At 45.8% G+C, this 24,255-nt stretch overlaps 1 protein-coding gene across 1 annotated transcript; it reads left to right on the forward strand.

Annotated features, from left to right (window-relative positions):
* Positions 1-857: 857 nt before the first annotated feature.
* On the forward strand, positions 858-21,140 carry MTCH1 (mitochondrial carrier 1). The gene is made up of 12 exons (XM_032804903.2): positions 858-1,117; positions 2,387-2,471; positions 4,592-4,698; positions 5,432-5,509; positions 6,320-6,377; positions 8,217-8,268; positions 9,603-9,662; positions 14,490-14,583; positions 15,626-15,673; positions 16,480-16,547; positions 17,370-17,445; positions 18,793-21,140. Exons 1-12 carry the CDS (start codon positions 947-949, stop codon positions 18,862-18,864), a joined length of 969 nt encoding a protein of 322 aa, XP_032660794.1. The 5' UTR covers positions 858-946; the 3' UTR covers positions 18,865-21,140.
* Positions 21,141-24,255: the final 3,115 nt, after the last annotated feature.

Genomic DNA, 24,255 nt, shown 5'->3' on the forward strand with positions numbered 1-24,255 from the left:
ACGGAGTTCTGTTAGCATGGAATCCTCTCCTCATACAGCGATCAGATCCAGTACCTCCCGTGCGGTCCATGCTGAAGCTCTTTTTCGATTCTCAGGAGACTGCATTGTTACCTGTGCTGATGAGCTCTGCACGGTCACCTGTGCTGGTGAGCTCTCCACGCTGGGCAAACAGGAAATGAAATTCAAAAGTTTGCAGGGCTTTTCCTGTCTACCTGGCCAGTGCATCCGAGTTCATATGGCTTTCCAGAGCCGTCACAATGGCGCACTGTGGGATACCGCCCAGAGGCCAATACTGTCGATTTGCGGCCACACTAACCCTAATCCAACATTGCAATGCCAATTTCAGCGCTACTCCCCTCAGCAAGGAGGAGTACAGAAACCAGTTTAAAGAACCCTTTATATCAATATAAAGGGCCTCATTGTGTGGATGGGTACAGGGTTAAATCAGTTTAACGCTACTCAATTCGGTTTAAACGCGTAGTGTAGACCAGGCCCCAGCCTGTGTAAGAAAACCTGGGAAATCCAAGCTGCAAAGCCAAGGCGGCTTGTGCCTTAAGAATCTGCCGGCCTGTTTCTCACTCAGGATGAGCATTTGCTCATGTAGCTCCTGCCCTACCTAGCGTGTGACGCTTAGTCTGCGTGTTGTGTTTATTTACTCAGCCAATCGGCTCTGCCCGGGCCCGGCCGCCCCAGCCGGAGCGAGCCCCGCGCTCGTGCAGCCACGAGGGCGAAGGCTGAGAACGCCAATCCTGGCGCACCACAACCCCAAGGGGGCAGCAGACTCCCTGCACAGGGGCCCTAGGCCACGCCTTCTCCGCCGGGCTGGACGCACGGAGACGTCACGACGTTACGCTCCTGCCCCGCCTCTGCCTAGTCACGTGCGTACGTGCCCCGGCAGTGCGCGCTGGTGGCCCCAGCTGGTCCCGCTGCTGTCGGTACCGTGGGGATGGCAGCTGCCGCCGCCGCTCTGCCTGGGGGTCTCCGGGCCCCCCCCGCCGGCCTGGGGGCGGGGGGCAGGCCGGAGCCGGTGGAGGGATCCGAGTGCCTCTTCGTGGTGCTGGGGGCCGGCTTCACGGCGCTGAGCCACCCGCTGCTCTACGTCAAGCTGCTGATCCAGGTCCGGGGCAGGGTGGGGAGCCCCGAGCTGAGCCCGGGGAGGGGAGACCCGGGGCGGGTGGCCGCGCTGGTACTGTCACTGAGCCACTCCGCATGTATCCAGGGGGAGCTGGGTGTGTGGCCGGCGCGGGGGCTGAGGGCATTCCGGGGCGGGGGCTGTTGGTAAGTGCGGAGGATGGGGGAGGGCTTCAGACGTGAGTGACCTGGGGCTGGGAGACGTGGGCTGCTCCGGGGTAGTGGTGCAGGGGATCCAGGGCATTGCGGGAGACTTTTATGCACAGGGGTAGGCCTGGAGCATTTTGCAGGAGTGCTGGGTGTGTGTGGAGGGTTCAGGAGCCTGGGCTGTCATGGGAATGTCCACGGGCTTGGGCTACCGAAGGAGAAACGGGCACTTTGGGGACTACATGATTGTGTGAGATGAGGGATGTAGGGCTGTTCTGAGGTGTGAGCAAAGAGTGAGAGTTGATAATGCTTGCATTGAGGCTGTGCAGGGCTCTATGGGAGTTTTGGAGAACTGGAAGGTATGGGGGAAATAGTCTTAAGTCAGAAAAAAGAACAAGAGTACTTGTGGCACCTTAGAGACTAACAAATTTATTTCAGCATGAGCTTTCATGGGTTACAGCCCACTTCATTGGATGCATAGAATGGAATAGAGTTCAGAGTCCAGAATTTGGTAGGTGCCATGTACAAATACGAGAAGGCTGGAACATGCAAAAGTTTCAAAGCCTGCTCCATGCTTGGGTTTCTACATGTATGTTTGTGGGACACTGGTATGTCTGGGAGGGACCATGGCATGTGTTTGAGCTACATAAGGGTGAGAGCATTGTTATGTGCTATGTGGAAGGGGTAATAGAAGAGTTGAGTGTTGGGCAGTCTGTGAAACATAAGGAAAAGAGTAGGTCTTTCCCATTGGATCACACTGGATATGGGTGGAGTCTAATGCCTGGGCTATATATCGGAAATACTGCTTACTCAGGAATGTTTGTAACACTAATACTGGTGTCTTGGCTTGCCAGGGTGCCTACATTAATGGGGTTCTTTGAGAAAAAGAGATGAGTTTCTTTAAGCATTGGGGGTACCCTGAGGGAAGGCGTTTGTGTATGAAGGGGGGAGTGGTATCTTTACACTAAGTTTGGTATAGATTGGAGATGTGGAGGAGTACAGCTCTGCTATAACACACGATACAGATGCTCACATTCTTGTGATCCAGTGGCTTTGCGGGGAGTCCTTGTAGGAAGCGGATAGTAGCTGACTGGTGTTTCTTTTGAAGGTCGGGCATGAACCTCTACCTCCAATCATTGGGAGAAACATGCTGGGGAAAAAAGTATTATACCTACCTGGGTTTTTCACATATGGTGAGTATCCCTTAGTAATAGCTTGAGACCATATTCTGAAGGGGAACGTGTGAGAATTGCCCATTTAGGACCTGTTTAAATCAGCTAAAGTGCCCACGTTCTCAGTCTTGGTTACAATACAGTAATGTCCTGATACAGCTCTGTCTTGTCTCTGATGCATACTCCGGATTTCTCTCTCTCACGCTTTGGCAACACTCATACACGGTTTCTTTTTCTTGCTAATGATACTATTGAGTTCAACTCTAAGCAGAGATGGGACCTGAAATGTTGTGGCTGATTGCTGCCTTGATATTTTAGTCAAAGCTTTTGGCTAGATCTGTGTAACAGTTGTTGCAAGGACGAAAAAAATTAGTTATTGGAAAGAGCTAAGTCTTAAGCACGCTGCTTCAATTTACTAAACTGGCAGATGTTTGTAATTTTACTAACGAGGTGGGGTTGAGATTATTATGGGGGTGGCTTTACATTAAGGTCTGCTCTACACGTTTAACCATGTCACCTAACTCTGCTATTCCCTGGCCCACTTGTCACACTGTTCTGTTTTATAGCGTAGGTGGTGAATGTAAATGTGGCTTATAGTTGAGCTAAAACTTTGCGATGAAGGATTTAGCCTGGTTTAAGGGACAGTGAAGCACCTCTTTACACTACAAAATATGGATGTGTTGTAACTTGATCCTCTGACGTGCTTGTCTGTAGTGTAGATAGGGCCTTAAAGGGACAGAAATACGCAAAAAAGGAGTAAAGAAGCAGGGGAGGGGAAGATATTTGGAAGAAAAATACATTTAAATTTCTCTTTAGAAGTGTATCCGCATAAGAGAGATGTGGGAGTCATACGCTCGTGAATCCTGCGCCCGGTGCTGACAGTGAATTTCTCTGGCCTTGGGCACATTGCTTTGCCTCTCTTTTTAAAATGGTCATAATACTTGAGGGGCAGGGAGTGACGAGTGTCTGTGTGTAAAGCTCTTTTAAAATGAGAAGGCAGAAATGGATGGGATCCTGAAATCTGGCTTGAAATATCTGTTAATGGATGAGAGAAGGAATACGAAACGCAGTAGCAATCCAAGTCAGTAAATTGAAAATCTGTTCTTGTGGCTCTGGAGATGTTAGGCAATGGGAGTTCTACAGTGTCTCCCCTTGTTGTCAGACGGTTTATTTTCATAATATGTTTGCAGTGATGTGGAGAGGGGGGGTGGTCTTGTGATTTAAGGAATCCATGCCATGTGCCACTAAGGAACAAACAGCCTTGTAGAAAGCAAAGAGTGGGTGGGCAGGAACAATCTGTTTTAGTGCTCGCAGATATTGGGTCTAATTCACCTCAGCTGTAATTCCACTGAAATCAATGCTGTTACACCAGGGATAAATTTGATGCACTTGTTTTTCTTTTCTTCCTCGCAGTCAGCTGTTCTGTGTAATGACTGAAGTTTTATACAGCACCTTATTCAAAGATCTTAAAGACCTGAATAAATTATCATTCCTGAAATCTATTTTAGGTACTTATTTGGCCCCCATTATGAGTGCTTCACAAGTTTGAATGTATTTATCCTCACAGCATGCTTGTGAGAGGGAAGTACTATTATCCTCATTTTACAACTGGGAAACTGAGGCACAGACTAAATGACGTACCCAAGGTCACATAGGAAGTCTGTGGCAGAGCAGGGAATTGAACCTGGGTCTCCTTTCTTCCAGGCTAGCACCTTAGCCGTCCATCCTCTCAAACTAAGCCCTCTGGGCTGGAAGGAGGAAGAAACCCTATGCAACAGATCAGGGATTCTTCTCTCCAATTAAAATGCCGTAACTCTTTTAGTTAGGCAGAACATAATCAAGAGGTTTATTAGTCTAAGACATCAGAGGTAATGCTCCATCTCTAGCCAAAGGGGAGGCGGGGGGAAATGCTAAAGTTTCTTTGGCAACTAGAAGCAGCCCAGAGCTCTTTGACATCCCATCGGAAGCTTCTGTGGGTCACTTGAGGTGCTATACTACATCATTTCAAGCAGATGCTTTAACATGCTTGAGTCCTAGTGCTGTTTAGATTGGAAGTTGGAGACTCTGCAAACTGTTGAGTTTGATTCCCTGCTAACAGGATGATTCGTGAAGTGACACCAGTGTAATGTTTTCTTACCTAGCTAGACATATTGTGGAAGTGGATGGGAAAATGGGCCTCTTCCGTGGCCTTGCTCCTCGAATCCTCTCTAGCACTTTATCCACTGTCACCCGAGGGACTGTGAAGAAGGTAAAAGGGCAAGTTTGTTTTTCATAAGGGGCCTACTGGGTCTAAAACTACATGATTTCACAGTGTTGTTGGAACGGAATTAAGTAGCATGTACGTGTGGTTATGGCCACATCTGTATGTGGAGCATTAAACTCACTTTTTTGTGTGTGCGCTTTGCTGAGAGCCAGTGAGTTCTAGTCAGCTCTAAAAATTGCTCGGAAGCAAATGGAAACAGTTTTAGCCTCCAGTGAATTCTCCCTGGATGTGCCCATCATTACATCAGTGATTCTTCAGCTGTTTATTGTGTGGATGATTTTGTGAGAAAAGTTTGTGTACCACCTCTGCTCCCTCTTTATTCCATCCTCCTGATTATCCCTCCAGTGTTCTCTGTCCATGTGGCTTTATGGACCACTGCAAATGATCCATAAAGCCATACATGTTGGTGATTCTCCTGGACCATATTTTGAGAACAGCTTATGAAGTTATGAACAAGTTGCTTTAAAAACATCTGCATGCTCAAATTGTAGCTAGTAGGAGCTTGTCTGCAGTTAAGGATCAATGGTGTATGAAGGGCTGACCCCAGTAACCTTAAAGTTCTGTATCAGGCCTGTTAGTCTTATCATTAGGGGAAGTTCTTCTAAATCTGACTGTGACATTGTTGGTTTCACTGTCAGCCCCGAGCACAGACCAGTCATTGTTCACATCTGTCGTCAGCTGCTCTGAATTTCATTTATTTTTTCTCCTCCCACCCCAGGTCTTTCCTGTGGAGGACATGGAGCATGTTTCTAACAAGGATGATGTGAAGACTTCTCTCAGAAAAGTGATGAAAGAGGTTAGGAGCATTTTCGCCTCATTAAACCTTTATCAAATGCAGGCTCTGAGAGCAATCTCAATATATGAATATTGCATGTAAATGAATAATTTTGAGAGCTCACAGTGGAGACAAATACCCTAGAGGCTGAAAACACTGGGGGAAAGCATACACAGCTGCTATGGGTGAAATTGCTTGGAAAAATACATGGTGAGTAACAAGGTATTGACACTAAACAGGACCTAGTGCACCCTAGGACCTAGCTATTAAATATTTCATATGCATATTGTTGAGAAGTTTACCATGAGCAGCTTAATGTTGATAAAGTCCTGTGAGTCTTTTAAACTTGTTACCTTTAATAAGAGGAAAGGGAAAAGATGTGAGTGCCAGTTTTTCACTCAGTATCCAGGCCCTCAGCGTTCAGGAAACCAAGGAGTGAAAGAGATGACAGATGGAAAAGTAGATCAGGAATGACAGTGACCGAGACACAGCCTAGGAGATGACCCAGGCTTTGAATGTTTTGGGTCAGTGTACTAACACCCTTGTGGTAGGGACATGGTACTTCTGTGATGTTTGTTATTTATAAGCCTCTTTTGGGCCCACTCCTCTGGCTTCAGAACATACTGCGTAATTCAGCAATATTAAAATTGGCATAGGAGTCATATGTGAGAAACAAATCAGTTAATTTAGCCCTCTGAAAACATTTTCTCGTAGTGGTAGCTGATCTCTTGTAGCTAGGTGTTGATTGTAGAGTCAGTTGCAGTGAATAGCCTGTTCCTTGTAACATGGTTAGCTTCTTTGCAGCTTTTAATGTGGTATGTGTTTTTCCAGACCTCTCATGAGATGCTGATGCAGTGTATGTCCCGGGTTATCTCGCATCCCCTGCACGGTGAGTCCTGTTCTTCTGACCTGTTGCCTGCTCTTGATTTAAAAGCTTATCCCCTTTGCCTGCCCTGAGATATGCTGGATAGTCAGTTCTAGTCACTGAATTCATTGTGCTTGTTTCTGACTTTAAAAAATAATTTATTCAGATTCATAGGACTGTAATGGACCTCGAGAGATCTTCTAGTCCAATCCTCTGCTCTCATGGCAGGATTAAGTAGTATCTAGATCAGTGGTCCCCAATGTGGTGCCTGTGGGCACCATGGCGCCTGCCAGGGCATTTGTGTGCGCCCACCTAGTGCCCAGCAGGGGAGAGAACCCGCGGCACCGCGTCTGCTGGGGACAGAGAACTCCGGGGCTGCGGGCAGCAGTGTTCTCTGTCCTCCCGGTTTCTCTCTGCTCTGCCCAGAGCTGGTGCCAAAAAAACCCAAACCACAAAAACAAAACAAAAAAACCCAAACCACTCCGACTCTGCAGAATGGACGGAATGCCACCCCGTAGCATGTGCTGCTCCAGGCACGTGGTTGCTCCACTGGTACCTAGAGTCGGCCCTGTATGTGAGTAATTGTTGGCGCCCGCCACTCTCTTCTGAAAACATGAATGTGCTACTGGCCACAAAAAGGTTAGGGACCACTGATCTAGACCATCCCTGATAGATGTTTGTCTAAGCTGCTCTTAAAAATCTCCAGTGATGGAAATTCCACAACTGCCCTAGGCAATTTGTTTCAGTGCTTAATCCCCCTGACAGAAGTTTTTCCTAATGTCCAACCTAAACCTCCCTTGCTGCAATTGTGCCCATTGTGATTCCTAGCATCTGAACCCATAAGAAGAGCATGAGCTACAAACTGACACTAGGAAAGGATAATATTCCGCACCCTAGTGATGGGATATTCAGAGCTTGGAGATGAGGCTGTCTCTTACAGCTCACTTGGTAGCTTATACTAAGAGTTTTACAAATATAAAAGTATAATTTAAGCAGCCAAAAAAAAGAATTTGAAGAACTAGCAAAAGACGCAAAAACTAACAGCAAATTTTTGTTCTAAGTACATCAAAAGCAGGAAGTCTGCAAGGCACTTGGATGATCAAGGTGCTAAATGAGCACTCAAGAAAGACGAGGCTGATGCAGAAAACCTAAGTGAATTCTCTGCATTGGTCTTTGCTGAAGAGGATGTGAGGGAGATTCCCACACCTGAGCCATTCTTTGTAGGTGACAGATCTGAGGAACTGTTCCAGATGGAGATGTCAGTAGATGAGTTTTTGGAATAAATTAAACAGTAATTAATAGTCACCAGGACCAGATAGTTTTGACCCAAGAGTTCTGAAGAAACTCAGATATGAAATTGCAGAACTACTAATTGTGGTATGTAACCTATTGCTTAAATCAGCCTCTGTACCAGATGACTAGAGGATAGCTAATGTAATGCCAATTTTTAAAAAAAAAAGTTCCAGGCCAGTAAGCCTAATTTCAAGTTTAGGCAAATTGATTGAAACTATAGTAAAAATAGAATTATCAGATGCATAGATGAATGAGATTTTTGGGGGAGGAGTCAACATGGCTTTTGTGGAGGGAAATCATGCCTCACCAATCTATTGGAGTTCTTTGAGGGGAGTCAACAAACAATTGGACACGGGTGATCCAGTTCTTATGAGTTCTCCTGCTATTGGACAATGACATGGAATCCATCAATGCTATTAGGGGGTGGTTGGGGAGGACTAGTTGTTCACTATTTTCAGGATGATGGTGGGACGCTGTGGCTGATGGTATCATTTCCACTTCCCAGACCAGATGCCTATCCATTTAAAAAGTCATTGAGCTTAATTTGCTGCCCTGTTTCTTTTCTTACAGTAATCTCGATGCGCTGCATGGTCCAGTTTGTAGGTCGGGAAGTCAAATACAGGTAAGCAGCTCTGGCATTTGTGTTGGATGTTTAAACCACAGGACTTGGAGTCAGGAGTGTTAGGGTCTGTTCCTCCTTGCCTCAGAATGGGGGAGCTGAAATAATAATGCATGAGATCATACCTTGACTGCACAGCCAGGAATATAACTGAAATCTGTGCTTTGTCTAGGAGATGACTGGCCTTGTGGCCAGCAGTGTTGTGCAGGGAGTAGGGAAGGCTGGATTCTGTTCTGTTCGCTGTGTCTATTAAGTCCAGTATCCCGTTTCTGGTTTCCACCAACTGTTGTAATACGTCTACCTGATTACGCAGGTCTGCTCATAGGTGCACTCCAATTACTTTGGATTTTTCCTTGGATCGCTGTCCTGACCAGACTTTGAAAACAGCAAGGAGGTGAATTGGGCTGAAGGGCTGTATAGTTCACAACATGCTTCTCCTGCTGCTTGTCTGGGGGACAGTTTTCCACAAGCCTGTCACAGAAGGACCATAATAGAGCCTTGGCTCCACTGTGATGATTTTAACTTTAGAAGAACCATCTAGGATGGTCTAGTGGTTAAGACAGTAGCCTAGGAGTTGGGAGACCCTGGTTCAATTCTTGGCTCCACAACAGGCTTCCGTTGTGACCTTGGGCAAATAGTTTAGTCTCTCTGTACCTCAGTTCCCCAGTTTTCCAATGGGATAATAGCACTGCCATGCCTCATAGGGGTGTGTAAGGGTAAATACTATATGTTAAAGATTGTAACACATTTTAAGACCTACTGCTGAAAAGTGCTATATAAGAGCTAGGTGGTGGCAGTGTTACATTTTCATCCCAAAAATGTAATAGGTTCCCAATACTGGTCACTACATCTGTGTTTAAATAGTGATTTCTAGCATGCCTTCCCCCAGTTCCTCTCCTGAGAATCATGCTAGAGAGAGCATGCTAAAGACATACCATAGCACAGTTACAAGATGGGTTTCAGAGGGAAAAAAAGTCTTCATGCTCATGATGGACAGTAGACTAGAGCCCTCCAAGCCACAGTGGTTAAACACAGCTGTAATTAGCACAGTTTTGATCCCAGTGTGGACAGAGCTCTGGATTGAACGTGAACTGGTGAACAGTTGCAGAATTGATGGTTTTCTTTCATACACACACACTCCCCAACCCAAGTCATAGGATTATCCCAGGAAGGCGGTGGTCCCAGCTATGCATGCAATAGAATTATTCCCAGGGAATGGGAGTGGTTCTCTCTGGTGCTGGAACATATCAGAGACATTTGCAAGGATGCTATTGCTCAGAGATCATGAGCGGGGTTATGCACTCCGCTTACTTATAACTGTTTTCCTCTCTCAACAGTGGTGTGTTTAGCTCCATTGGCAGGATTTTTAAAGAAGAAGGGATCTTGGGATTCTTTGTGTACGTGAGTCTGTTTAATTTTTGTGTTTTCTTCCTTAATCGCAAAGCGTTAGGGAAAGCAGTCAAACCTTAAACATCAAAAACCCTGTCTCAAGTCCCCTCTTATCTGAAACCTCATTGCCCAAGTGACTTCCCTGTTGCTGGAACATTGAGTCTTTCCTTTGTGTGAGCACCAGTTTGGCCTGTAGGTTTAGGGGAGTGTACATGCGATTCTGACAGTTTATTCAATCAAAATTTCAGTGTGCAAGGGAAACCCTCTTTTATACATTTCTTTGATGTTAGGTCCCAGTGATGTGAAGGGGCATTTAAAGCACTTGCTTGTACAACAGATACTAGCGATAGATCAAGTGCAAAAATGAAAGAGGTGCGCTATTGAAATAAAATAGTTAAAACATGGTAAGAGGCACATTTCAAATGCCTGACGCACTCTAGGTTGAAATTAGCAATGCTTCATACTGTGAGTAGGTTTGACTTCGCTATAGCAATGTAGAATTCTAAAGACAATATTGTCGAAACCAAACAGCGGTAAAGCTCAAAGGTGCTTCTGACCTTGTTATGAAGCAGGATGAATTGACAATGTAACAAAAGAGGAAGTCTGGCAGATAATTAAGGGTTTAAACCAAAATTTCACATTCCTCCCCTTTTGACATCTAATAAAACAGTCACCTGCTGCTTTTATTAGCAACAGTTGGGTAAGTCATTTTTTTTTTTTAATTACATCAATAATAGTGAAATAGTCTCTGATTGAAACTGCAAGAGGGGATTTTGGTCAGAAGGCTTTTGGTGTGGGAATTGTCTGCCCTGGAAAAGTTAGCCAGCACATTGTGGTTAAGATGTACTACCTGATTGTAAATGAGCCCAGGTTGTCATGACTGGGGTTTTGCCCTGCTTTGAGCAGGGGGTTTGGACTAGATGATCTCCTGAAGTCCCTTCCAACCTTTATATTCTATGATTCTATGACTGTGTTTCTCAGCCAATCATTAAATGCTGGTAATAGTCTGAATTCTGAAGTGAAAATGGTCTGGTGCTGGGAAAGGCCTATTTAGTTGGATGCTGGGTCAGGAAAACACTGAAGCACATGCTGAACTTCTGGAACACAATGGGACTTTAATTGTGCTTAAGATCCATTGAAGCACGCACTTAAACACTATCCTGAATAGAGATGCTTTCCTGAATCAAGGATTTGGTCCCAGCTGTGTATTGTATGGCATCCAGGTTTCAGTTTAAACAGCTTTTGGCCTTGTCACATGGCCACGCATCTCCTCTAGGAGCTTTCCCATGCTTCTGCTGTCTTGTTGCATTCTTGCTCAACAGTTCAGCATCCTGGTGTGTGTGTGTGAACTTCCCCCTTGCTGTTTTTATGCCTCTTTCCTTGCTCACAAATTGCAGGTTTCTCCTCTGCTTTGAGTCCATAGCCCTCCTGCCTTTGGCGGCTACTGTATAGCAACATGAGGAGGGAGTTCATCAGGTCTGTTTGCCATGGGGATGGGTCTTGAGGTCCTGTGGTGATGCAGCATTGCAGTATCTTATGTTGTAGGACGTGATAAGAGGAACGGGAAGAAATATTTGAAAGGAGCTTCAATCGCTTAGCAGGACCATAGCCATCTATGCGAAAAAAAGTATGAGTCCCTGCGCAGTAGTACCTCCCTGATGCTCTCTGCGACCATGATGGGGAAGCTGTGTCAAAGCACAAACAAAAATAGGGCGTTATGGCAGGTGTTTCCTGGCAAATGTTGTACTACCCCATCAAATGTTTTGCACTTGAGAAGATCCAAAGACCGTTCAGAAGAGTTTGTGCAAAATCTGTGTTTTCTGCTGCCCCCTGGTGAGGGGAAGGGCTCTTGTAGCAGGGTCTCTTACACCTACTCCCCTTGGAAGGGAGGGACAGATGTTTCTGGTAAAGGCAACTGTGAATAGAAGACTCCCAGCTGGACTCCTCTGCCTGATTGTGAAGGCTGGAAGTCTCAAATTCTTTAGCTAAACACCAATTCCTCCCACTGCTCCCTCTTCAGATTATCTGGCTGGTGGATTGGAATCACATTGAGCCTAAGAAGGTGGTGGTATTGGGGACCCCAAGCCCAGAAGAGAGAGCTGTGCTTCCCTTTAGCCTCTATTCACATTCTCCTTTCATTAGAACTTATACAGAGAGATGCAGGCACTAAGAAATGGTGTATGAAGAAGCTGACTGTGCTCCCTTCCCCATATAAAATAAAGTCTGTTGGGAGCCCATTTAAACTTAATAGCTCACAGGAAGTGTGTCAGTGGAAATCCACTAGCACTAAAGTCATCAAACTCAACTGGCTATGGGTTGCATTTGGTGGTTCCATGGAGGAAGAATTCCATGTGCTCCTTATTCTGCTTCTATCATGTCAGTACTACCCTGCCTGCCAGTGTGACAGGCTGATCATTTGATCTGTCTTCTCCGAAATGAAGTCCTTAAGCTGTTAAGTGAAAACTTCTGAGCAAAGCTGATCTTTCTCAGACCTGTTTGGAAAGCTATACTTGATTCTCTCTTAGGGCAGTAGGAGTTCCAGTGCTAGTCCTTGCATAAAGGATGTCATTGGATTTTGATACGTCATGCAAACTTTTCTTTTCCATCTCTGACTGAGTAAGGATAGTAACACATTATGGTTCTTACCATAAATGTAACCGTAGAAATTCAGCTCCGTACAAAGAAAATGGGGGAAAGGTCTATTTACAAAAGCAGAGACCCAGTAAACACTACTTCCGGACTAGTAACAATGTCGAGAATCTTCCCTCCTTCATTAGCATTAAGCACAGGTGCATTGTATTTGCAACTATTCAGGGCACTATCTTCCAAATTTTTCTTGTGAATTACTGTAGAGAGAATATTTTTACATGATATGCATATTTTAAAATTGTAAATTAAAACCAAACTATCTGAAAAATTAGAACCTTCACTTTCTCTATCATATCTCTTGCTCATGCGTGCGCGTGAATTACTTCATTATATAGCTAATCCTCAGTTATATATCCCTGCTTGTAGTGTTGCTCTGGCAACGTTAACTGCAGTCTTCAAAGCTGTTCAGCCATTCACAGCACAGGATTCATTAAAAAATATAAAAACAAACCATTAATGTAAACAAGATGGACCAAACCATGTTGTTCTGTTTGTTTGTCTTGCTTCAACAAATGGAACAGGAAATCTATTTGTGTCCTGTCCAAAAAAGGCAATCTGTTTGGGGTGAGTGGGTAGAAGGGGACTGAACTTCTGTGAATGAAATGGTCAGAGGAGGCTCTGTCAAGCTCTGAAAGCCCCCACATTTTATTTACCATAAATGTTCTAATTTTGGGAGGAATATTCTGAATATCTACTTTGGTTACTGAGATAACTTCCAAAGCCTTTGTCACTGAGAAATTAAAATACATGACCAATAGCTGTGAGTAGGACCTAGGCTAAAGCAATGGGCTTGTGCTGTTTCTGCAGAGGAAGCATAAACTAATTAAGTGGCTGTTGTGGCGGGGGCAGTAGTGTAGTTGAGGCTGGTACACAAATAAAAAAATTAATCTCCCAAAAGCCTGATTAATTTTTAAGTGCCATTAAAAATGGGAGTAGTGGAGTTCTGCTATTAGGGTACCATGAGCACTGGCCTGCTCAGTAAAATGAGAGAGAAAGGTAAAACCAAAGGTATCTGCATCCCAATTCTTCACCATTGGCTCAAGTGGAATGCTTCCAGCTGCATGGTCCATGCAGGACTAGCTGGCCGTGCCCCACACTGTGTAGGCAAGGTTCTGTTATGGGGCTTCAAAGTAGCAGAACAATAATGGTGCCCCCACGCTGAGCAAAACTGGCTGTACCCATTTTCAAAAGAGCCTTTAATGAACCTGTGTAGCTAAAAAGGGCTGCAAACTGCTCATCTTAAAATGGTGCTAGTGGCAGGAAAGTAGTTCCCCAAATGGTAAAAGGGACAGAGAAATCTGAAGAGGAAATAGTTTTTCCTACCTTCTAAGAGGGCCTTGTGAAAAGGCTGAGGAAATGCAGGCAGAAACAAACTTGCCAACAGGAAATTATCAAGCAAAGAATCCTTTTGAGACTTCAAAATAGAGATTAATCAATGAGATAGTGCTTAAGGAGGAACAAGGAAGATGGGCTAATCATGGGATTTGAAGCCTTTTACTCATAGATCACTTGTTCAGATCCACCATAGGTTGGTAGTGGCCAAAAGGCATTGCTCAGCAACTGTTTAGTGGGCTGAGATGATTTGGTAGTTCTTAGTCCAGTTCATAGCTATGGGAGGGGCCTCCAGTTCTAACGTCTGTTAGATCATCTGAGTCCGTCTCTCTGCAGTTGGAGTCCATTCCTGGGGTGGAGGTGTCAGGGGCTTTGTCTTCATTGCCAAAAGTGTTTGTTTATTATGGGATGACTATCGGGTGTAAATTACACTGCTGTGAACAAAACCTCTTCTGCAGTGCAGAGAACCCAGGTTTCAGAACCAACCACCGCAACTGGTACTGATGAGCACCCTTATTGTCGCTCTCGGGGAGATCAAGGACCAAGTATGTGTGAAGAAAGACATCTCTACAAGGGGTGAAGAATTCAGTGGCTGGTCAGGGTTGAGGCCCATTTTTGTGGGTTAGTGAGGGAGAGGCAGGGGAAAGCTTTCATTGCTACTACCTGAGTTGTCCCTGAATAAGCAGGATTTCTGTTTTCAGGGCTGTCAGTTTGGCATATTTTATCAGCAATACATGACTTAAATATACAATCAAGAACAAACCCAGTTTACAAAGCCCTTCTGCGGTGTTCTCTCCCATCTTAGATGCCCAGGAGACTTTCTCTGCCTTATGTTCACGTTCTTATTCTTTCAGTGGTTTAGTCCCTCACATCCTGGGAGACGTGGTCTTCTTGTGGTGCTGTAACATCCTGGCTCATTTCATCAACACCTATGCAGTGGATGACAATGTAAGTGGTGATTCTGTTGAACTGGAGCAGCAGGGGTTTTTGATGCCTTAGCTCCCAGCGTCAGGTGGTTTGTAGTCAGACCTTAAAATAGAGGGGTTAATGGAAAGTAAGGTGCATAGAAATCAGTGGGCTTCAGATTAGACCCTAAAAGAGGGATGAAGATGTTATGTTCAAATTGGGGTCCAGTTTAGGTTGAGATTTGGAGGGGAAGGGGTCAGGCTCAAACATGAATTGGGGCTGGAGTTTGGGTTCAGACTCTGCCGTTCCAAATCTTCAGCCTAAAATGGTGTGAACATCACAAACTTAGCTGCATCTGAACTAGAAAATGGACCCTTTTCATTTTGGTTTAAAACCATTGGGCTGTGTTAGATCTATTGACTCAAATGCTCGGCCTCCACTTTTACCCCTCCCTCCCCCAAATATCCTAATGGAAACAGACTTACAAGTGGTTTTGATAATTTCTTAAGCTACGTTATAGCTGTGCAAAGCAGCCAGGTTTCAGGGTACAAGACAGGTAGGAAAGTGTGATGAAACTGCCAGTTGTTAGAAACTGTGAATACATAGAAAGTAGAACCAGTTGGTTGAACTGTTCATTTTTTCCCGTGTGCTCTTTCCGTTGCTGTTATGGCATACAGAATCCTTATTCCTTAGGTTACTGGATCAAACGTAAGCCAGGTTGTGAGTAACCAAAAGTTACTCCCATGCAATCAATGACTGGTGGCCTTGATAAAATTAGGAAAGGGGCAGCTTATGTCTTAGTAAAAAGATGTCTTCACACGAGCTACTGCCATGGTTGGCACGAAGGGTGCCCTTGTCCATCTGTTAACTCCACACTCCTTTCTTGGGTGTTCCACGTATATGCCATATCGTGGCTACCTCTGGTTTTCTGCCATTTAGTTTACTTTCTCTTGTTCAGTACACTGAAACCTCATTGTGCTAAGCTTTTGTATGAGGTGGGTTTAACTTAAGGACAAAATGAGATGCTGACATCAGCTGCCTTTTCCATGATTCCACTGGTTTCTTCCTTTCCTCTCCATTGCAGTTCAACCAGGCATCTGTGATCCGGAGCTACACAAAGTTTGTGATGGGGGTATGTAGACGGTCAGCACATTACTTCTCATCCTCCCCTGTCCCGCATTTTCTGGTGTGAGCGCTCATGCATAGACGTTCCCAGGCTACAGGCGTGTGTGCGCACGCACTATGTATGGGTGCTGCTGTGGATGTGGGTAATTCTGTGCATCCCCCTTCCTGTTTGCAGGTAAACTGATGTAAGCTCATGTCTAGTCTCCGTGTACCATGGGACTGAGTATCAGAAATGCATAGGTCCCATTGACTTACAGTTGGAGTTGTGGGTGCTCATCATTTCTGTGAATTGGTTCCAGTGTGTCTCTTTCCCAATGCATTTCAAATCCGAATGGGTGTGCTTTAGACCTAAAGATCAGAGTAACTTCACTAACACCCAAAATGTTATAGTTTTGATGTATTGAGTAACAGGGAGACACTACCCCTCTTCTTTGACTTTACTCAGTGTGACATGGAGCACCACTAAATTTTCCTCTTCTTGTACAACACAGTCAGACCAATCACGTGGCAGCTCTGTGGGTGGAAGGAGCACAGGGGAGGGGTCTTTGAGAAAAGTCAGCTTCCAGCCTGAATAAATACTAGCAGAGAGATACAACAAAACTTTCTTTAGCCAATAGCCTTTGTCACAGCAGAGGTTAGAAGTTGCCTGATGGTTTGTTTGTTTGTTTGTTACAGCACCCAAAATATGCTAGGCACTTGCAACCTATCCTATTGTTGCATGAAGCCTTCCTGCTTGACCTTATTGTTTCCTGCTGCTTTTAGAGCTGAGTTGTGCAGAAGGGAGCGGCTCAGTTTGGTGATTCTTGGTTTCAGATCGCTGTGAGCATGCTGACGTATCCCTTCCTTCTCGTGGGAGATCTCATGGCCGTGAACAATTGCGGGTATGGCTGTCATTCTCAGGCCTAATGTTTTGCTCTCCATTCTATGAGACTTTTTTTCTTTTGACAGAGATCGACAGTAGTTTTCAATAATAGTCTTAACACTTGCAAATGGAACCATAAATGATATAGTCCCTTACAGGGTAAGATGCATTGTCTGTCCCAAAGCCTCTTTGATCAGAAGGCACGGACAAGACATGAGACAATAGTTAGAGAGGGATGCAGAGATATTCAGTGATGTGGTCCGATAGGAATGAGAATAGAGAGGGCACTAGGGAGGTAGGATCAGAGACTGTTCTAGCACAGGGGGCAGCGCCCCAAAGGGGGGCGGGAGGACTTAAACGATCAAGAGGAGAATCCAAGCAAGGAGGGCATTGGGGAGAAACAAGAACAAGCGAAGCTGTTTTCTCCAGCTCAGCCAGCCTTGCCACCCCGAAACACACACACACTCTTCACGTTGATTCCTCAGACGTGGCAGATTGAGAATGGAGGGAAACCTAAACAGGAACGAGAGCTGAACCTTTGCTCTAGCATTTTCTGGGTAACAGCTAGTTCCTTAGTGTGCAGATGGAGCTGGGGATGCAGGTTTATAGTGCCACGTTTTTAATGTGTCCCGGTAACTCAGTATTTGCACACGTCAGTTGTAATTGACTTACGTAGTATGTCATGGTATGAATTATTTATCAGTAACTTGGCTTTCAGCCTGATGCTGTCACTTTCAGTATTCCCACTTACACCTAGTCCTGTGTGCTGTCTGATGCTCTCTCCCTGCATTGTGCAGCTTGTGTCCATTCTCCTCCTTGACCCTCTCTCTTTGCCATGCAGGTTACATGCCGGCCTTCCTCCATACTCTCCTGTGTTTACATCCTGGGTTCAGTGTTGGAGACACCTCAGTGCTCAGGTGAGGGCTGCAGCGGGCAGTTTTACTTAGTTGAAGTCATAGCCAACAGCAGGATTTTCCTGGCAGTGAGGGATTGGCTGTTTTTCTACTTAGGCTGTAAAGGTCTCCTGATCTGCCTAGGAGAAGCCCAACGCCAGGCACCAGCAGCCTGTCTTGTCTAATCTGCTTTGTAGCCTGTTGTTCAACACTTTCCATTGCTGTCATTTTGTCTCTCTAAGATACTTATGACTCCCATTACTCCCTCACAAACTTGAATGTTATCTTCACAGTACCCGGGTGAGACAGGGCAATGCTACTATCCCTGTCTCACAGATGGGAAAACAAGGCACAGAGGCAGATTTGCCCAAGATCTCACAGGAAGTGGAGCAGAGACTCAAACCGAAATCTCTTCAGTCCTAGGCTATTGCCCTCTACTCACTGGATTATCCTTCCTCTTCCTTATTCTGACTCTTTATCACCTCAAGGAGGAGGCCGCTTGTGCAGGGCAATTTTGGAAACTCTTGTGTTATGTTCCCACCTGATCTTGCAAGCTATGCTGGGGTTTGGCTAACTCAGCCTGGATGGGAGACTTCCATGGAACTTGTATCATTCAAAATAAAAATTCCGTGACACTGCTTGGATTGGTAGAGGAGCATCCTGCCAGATCCCAACTTATCTTGCGTTCAGCCTAACCAAACTCATCCTTCCTGTTGTATAGCAAGTTGTGTAGAAGCCAACCCCTTGGCTTCTACAGATATAGATATATATCCTTTACCTAGCTCCTGGGGTGTAACGGTGCTTTGAGATCCTCAGCTGAAAAGTCCTGCGGAAGGGAAAATTATTAAACACAAAGGAGTGAAAACTTGCAGGCTTGGAATCCTGAGGTTGAAGGCGTTCAGTGATCAGGCCAGAAGATGAGTAGGGATCACTGATGTTATAAATCAGGACTGCGAGGGCTACATTGGTAACTTGCAAGAAGCGTGAGGTTTGTGCCCTGTTTGCATATCTACAGAGTGTAGCAATTGCATGGTACACATCCATGTTTGTTTCTGCTTCTCTTGTCCGTTGAACAGAAGTTGTTTCAATTCTCTGGCCATTAAAAAGATAAAGTTCAGCTGAATCCTCACCCTTCAGTCACATGGAGGCACTGAGGTACTACAGTGGTGGGTGCTAGGAGTCAATCCCTGCTGTACAGTCCAGGGCTTAATCTTATGGCTCCCTGTTCCTGATTACCAAACACAGCACTGCCATAGGCAAGGAGGTCAGTGCAGTCCTGGCGCCTGAGAGGCTTCTAAGCAGCCAGTCAGGCAGCTGTGCCAAGGAGTCTCCGCCTACCTCCCCTAACCCCTCTGCTTTTCTCTCTCCTAGGGGCAGTTGTTCCGGGGCTCCAGCCTGCTTTTTCGCAGAGTGTCTGCAGCAGCAAGGTTCCCTATTGACTAATTCTGCTTTCACTTTATTAACTCATTACCTCGGCTAAAAGAAAGGGACAAACATGGACTCTTTGTAAGGAACCCTTAAAGCCTCTTTTGATATTTTTCTTTTACATCTGAAGACCAAGGTGCAGGAACAAGCCACCTCCTGTCCAGCGAGGCCGGAAATGAATCAGCCTGTGGAGAGCTGGCTTCTGAACTGCAGCTGGGTTGAATTCCCTTTCTGGTGGTTGGTTTGACCATGATGTACCAGTGAGAGCAGAAGGGTGTTGGCTGTTTGGCTCAGCTTGCAGTTTTTGAGTCAGAAGGGACAGTCTGTTTGTTTAAAAGTGGATAATACCCAGGTGTTTAAACCGCCCAGCCCAGCGACACTATCAGGGATCCAGGTGCAGAGACAAGAAGCTGCTTTAGGCAGCACATACTTGGGAGATGTTAACTGGAAAGCAGCAATGTCTGAATTTGCCCTGCTGACTGGATCACGCCAAACCCTGGCCGTCCCTTTTTGTGCCGCATAGTGATACAATAAGTGAGCCTAAGCTTCTTAGCACTCTCGTCTCCAGCCTCCACCTTAGTGAACATCCTCTTTATAAGTTATCAGTCTACTGAATCACTTACGTCTTAACGGGAATGGGAGTCATCAGAGCCAGCAAGGGTTAAACAGAGGCGGAGACCAGGCTGGGATGAGGATGTTAAGTCTCATTCCTGATAAAGTACCACCTCCAGATAACCAGTAATATATCCTTTGCTCTGGAGGACATTTCATCAGCCAAGCAGCTCCATCCTGGGTTTGAATACCCCATGTCTCCCACATTCAAGCTCTTGAAGGGTATATGAACACTAAGGACCAAGATGCTTTCCAAGGCGGTGTTATGGGAAATAACCTTATTAAATTAAAAGGAAACTGAGGCTGAGACAAGAACAATGAAGTCACAGTGAGATTGATAGGACTAGAAGGATCTCTCAGGGGAAGTGTTGGGGCTCGAACTAGAATGAGCAGAGCATTTTGGTGAGGATTATGCAGCTACTGCATGGCTAGGGGTGTGAGAAGAAAGACCTGACTCTAATTGTGAACCTGCTGCAATAGAGATTTAAGAATATAATCTATGGGACTTCCTGGTGCTGGATATTACTTAGACAACTAAACTTGACACGCAAGTGTGCACAAAAAGAATATTCCCTGGCTGCTGTGTGAGGTAGGATATGGGATTAGATGGACCACTAGTCTGAGCTGGCATGTGTCTATTCCCGGACTGGCCCTAGTGAGTCTCGGTGACTCAGAGTCAACCAGGACCAAACTCAGACAACTGCTCCAGTTGCTGCCTCTGTCAGATCGAAGCACCAATACTTGATACAGCTAGACCAGAAATGTGCCATCTTACTTCCGAGGTGCCAATGAAGAGCATTTTTTTTTATATTAGTTCAATTTGCTAATAGGTGAGGTTGCTACAAAATGAATTGGCTTAACTTTAAATGTGAACATTAAGTCTGTTTATTAGCTGCTGTCTAGAGTAATGGAACAAACCTAAAGCAGAAAGAGTGGAAAGAATATCAGACAGTGAATTTCATTGGGTCTTTGTGCACTTCAGAGACACTAAGGTGCATGTGTTGGTGTTTTGGGGCCTCATGTAGCAGAGCTCACCTGGTCGTGAAGTGGGATTTATCTACAGCTTCTGAGACAGGTTTTACCTGATTCTGTGCTGTTACTAAGGACAGGCAGCTTCCCCTCCATTTTAATCCCTGTCTTGCTCGTACTCCATTCCAAACGTGTGCTTTCATCTTCCTTAAGTGGGCCCCGAAGAGCTTTCCGAGACCAAGAGCAAATGCATTAGTGATTGTCGCAATGTTCCTAACGCACCATGAAGTGGCCAGAGAAAGCTCTGTCTGGATTGACTGTGGTTCCTGGAATATGCAGGGATTCATTTGGTGAATAGGACAACCAGCATCTTCCATATCTAAGGCCCCAGGGTCCTGAGCTGTCATTACTGGGGTGCTTCACTGGTACAGACGGGCTTGTTTCACACTTCCAAGGCCTGACCACAGGATATGTTTTGAGTGAGATGCGTAACTGAAAGGCTTTGCAGCCTTTGGAATCACAGCTGCTTCAAGCAAGAACCTCACTTCCCACCAGTGTTATGGGATCAGGCCTAGCCTCCCTTTACCCATCCCCTCATCATCCCTTTCATATGCTTTGTTAAAGAGGAACAAGAAATGCATGGCCATATTCTGTAACTGAGATTAGTTCCAGAGGATTTCACTGTACTCTAAAATAAAATTAAGAACAACCTCTCTTGGGCTTTGGGAGTTTCCTCATTGTCTTTAATGTGGTGCATTCATTTATTATTAAACCCAGGTCTTGTCAGCTTTCCAGTCATCTGAAGGTTCCTTATTTAAGGTCAATCAGTGTTATTCCAAAGGGGAGTGACTGCTGGAAATTCAGATTCCTTCTGTTAAGCCTTTCAACGACTGATGGGGGTGGTCTCGGTATGCATGGTCTTGCTTTCAGTGCGGGGAGGGGGACGAGATGTCTTCTCCGGGTCCCTTCCAGTCCCTGCATTTCTATCATTCTGGGCCAACTTTGCCACGTAGGAAACTGACTAGGCCGAGTACGAGTTGAGCAAAATGAATCCGATACACCTGAATCAAATTTAGGAGTCTAAAATACCTCTGGTGACCTGGGCTTGGAATCCCAAATACTGGAAGAATTTAAGTGTCAGTCCATTCTGGAGAGAGCAGAGCCAGCTGCAAAGTGGGGATTGGAGGTGACGCTATAGCTACATAAAGATGCCCAGTTCCCCAGAGCCGCAAAGAATCCTGTGGCACCTTATAGACTAACAGACGTTTTGGGTGAATACACACTTCGTCAGATGCATCCACGAAAGCTCATGCTCCAAAACATCTGCTAGTCTATAAGGTGCCACAGGATTCTTTGCTGCTTTTACAGATCCAGACTAACACAGCTACCCCTCTGATACAGTTCCCCAGAGACAACAGTACAGAGAATGGGTACCTATGAGAACATATCTCAGAGTTTGTCCTCTCCCACCTAGTGGGCAAATGAGCAGCCGGTGTTTGAATAGTGATTCTCTTCTCTCACCTTTTACCTGGAATCTGAAGGGTGGGGCTCACCTGTTCTCTGTTGCTGCTCAGCTGTTATCAAAAGCCTTTAGCTGGGAAGAGAGATTGGGTTTATCAGCTCTCAAGTGTCTAGGAAGGAGAGAGACCAGAAACAGGACTTCATGACTGAGATCACACACATGGTAAAAAAGCAAAAGGTGGATCAGGGTTGCACCTAATTTTCCTCTGGCAACGGAATCCTTGTAGCTAACTACCCTTCAAATTTGTTTTAGTTTGCAAATTCAGTATGAAAGGGTTGCTCAAGAATAAAGAATAATACACTGGTTGGTGTCTAGGCACTGGTGGATGGAGTCAGCCCTGCCCAACCATGTGTCATGGGCCTTGTACTGCTAACCGATTCTCCTAAGTGGTAAGGGCTTCTGGCTTTTGCAGTGGAAGGCTGAGTTCTCTCCCTGTGGACACTCTGCGTGGCTGTCAAAGTCTTAGGTGATCACGGCTTTGTTGCACTAATTACAAGGAAGCTCTGATGGGCCTCTCTCAGCTGGGCTTCCGTTAGTGTGGCTTCCACTTCACCACGGTGGTGTCAAACCAGCCCAAGGTTTTCATTTAAGCACAGGGAAGCTATGAAAGCCCCAAGCATAATGGCTGGTGTCTCATTCCAAGCCTACCACAATTGGCCTGGCTTCACTTTCTTTTCCCTTCCCGCAGCCCTGCTCCCTTGTGTCCTCTCACAGCCTCCTTTCTGCTAAGAGAGTCCGAGAAGATTTTCACATATGCAGGTGTTGTGTGAAGGGAAATAGAAATGGTTCTGGTGGGCCCATTGTGGTGATGTCGAAGTGCCTGAGGAGAAAGGAAGATGCTGCAACACCCCATGCACGGAGGGTTCTCGTGGGTCCCCAGCTAGCTGAAATCTCATTCCTACTGCAGCCCCCAGGCGTGTTCCTGCAGAGTATGCCCTTAACACAGATAGGAATGTTTGCTTTCTCTTCTCCCACAGGAGCTGCATGCAGGCAAAGAGCAGCTGATTCCTGCTTTTGAGGAGGTGGAGTCACCAGGCTTTAATCCTTCCTGCTTTGGAAGAGGGAGGAGAGGGCTTGGCTGTGTCTGGCGCTGTTACAGCACCTGGCTGGGCAAACTGGCTTGTTAGGCATGAGGAGCCTTAAGAGCTCCTCTCTTGCTCTATCTGTGCCTTGGGGAGTAGGGTGGCGCTCAGGCAGCAGTGATCCTGGTCAGTTTGTGCTTGACCTAGTGTGAAGGTGAGGCGTTCCAGCTCACTGCAAACCTGGGACATCACGAGGCGCCTGATTCGATAGACCAGGCTGGGATGGACAATTTTAGCCACTTGCCTTGCCTGTTATGGTTCCAGCAGCTCCCAGAGAACGCACTGTAGGGTGACCAGACAGCAAGTGTGAAAAATTGGGACGGGGGTGGGGGGCAATAGGCATCTATATAAGAAAAAGTCCCAAATATTGGGACTGTCCCTATAAAATCAGGACATCTGGTCACCCTGGTGCATTGTAAGGTGCTGTTTATGAAGGGGAAGCAAAGGCAGGCATGAGCCAGCAGCATTTTGGGTGCTCATGTTGTGTTGGAAAGAAAATCTACAGCGGAGGGGCTGGGAAGAGGGGATAGAACTGGATCTCATTGCTACCTTTGTAGTTGGGCAAAATGACTGGATCCTGGGGCATAACTGGGTATGTATATGGGTATCCAATTCAGTATCTGATGGGGACAGAGGCCTAGATCCTTGAAGTTGTTTAGGCACATAACTCCTATTGAAATCAATGGGATTTAGGCATCTAAATACCTTTGAGGATCTGAGCCAGAATCTCACCCTGGATATGGGGAAGGGTAGCTGGTAGAAGAGAAGGTGCTTGGAACCTGGGAGGAGGGAGTGGGGAAAGTGATGGCAGGGCCTAGACAGGAATGGCAGACAGCTTGGGTGGATGGGAGAGAGGTAGAGAGGACATTTTTGAGCATCCAGTCTCAGGGCTTTTTTCAGGCACTGAATCCTAACAAGGTGATCTTGCCAAATCACATCTAATTCATCTTCCCTTTGGGGCCTCCTCACCCCTGACCCAAATGGCAACAAAGCGCAAAGTGGGTGCCATCTCAAAGAGCTTGTGGTCCACGACCGCAAAGTCACTGAGTCGAGAAGAGACGAAGCCCCTCTCGACACGTGAGTGTGCAAAACCTGGGTTTGCTGGGGCTTATGCCATCAGATGTACAGGTATAATCATAATGCTACAATCAGCAGAGTGAGGAGAGGCCTCCCCAAGAGAGTATCCTCACATGGCAGAGGGATGTTGACAAGATGGGGCCATAC

The sequence above is a fragment of the Chelonoidis abingdonii genome, chromosome 4 (genome assembly GCF_003597395.2).
Source record: "Chelonoidis abingdonii isolate Lonesome George chromosome 4, CheloAbing_2.0, whole genome shotgun sequence".
Taxonomy (NCBI): domain Eukaryota; kingdom Metazoa; phylum Chordata; order Testudines; family Testudinidae; genus Chelonoidis; species Chelonoidis abingdonii.

What these genes read in the sequence shown, in the direction of transcription:
- MTCH1 (XM_032804903.2), top strand. Translation starts at nt 947, where the DNA reads ATGGCAGCTGCCGCCGCCGCTCTGCCTGGGGGTCTCCGGGCCCCCCCC. An exon ending in ACGTCAAGCTGCTGATCCAG is followed by an intron (nt 1,118 to 2,386) that starts GTCCGGGGCAGG and finishes TTTCTTTTGAAG; the next exon opens with GTCGGGCATGAACCTCTACC. An exon ending in ATGGCCGTGAACAATTGCGG is followed by an intron (nt 16,548 to 17,369) that starts GTATGGCTGTCA and finishes TTTGCCATGCAG; the next exon opens with GTTACATGCCGGCCTTCCTC.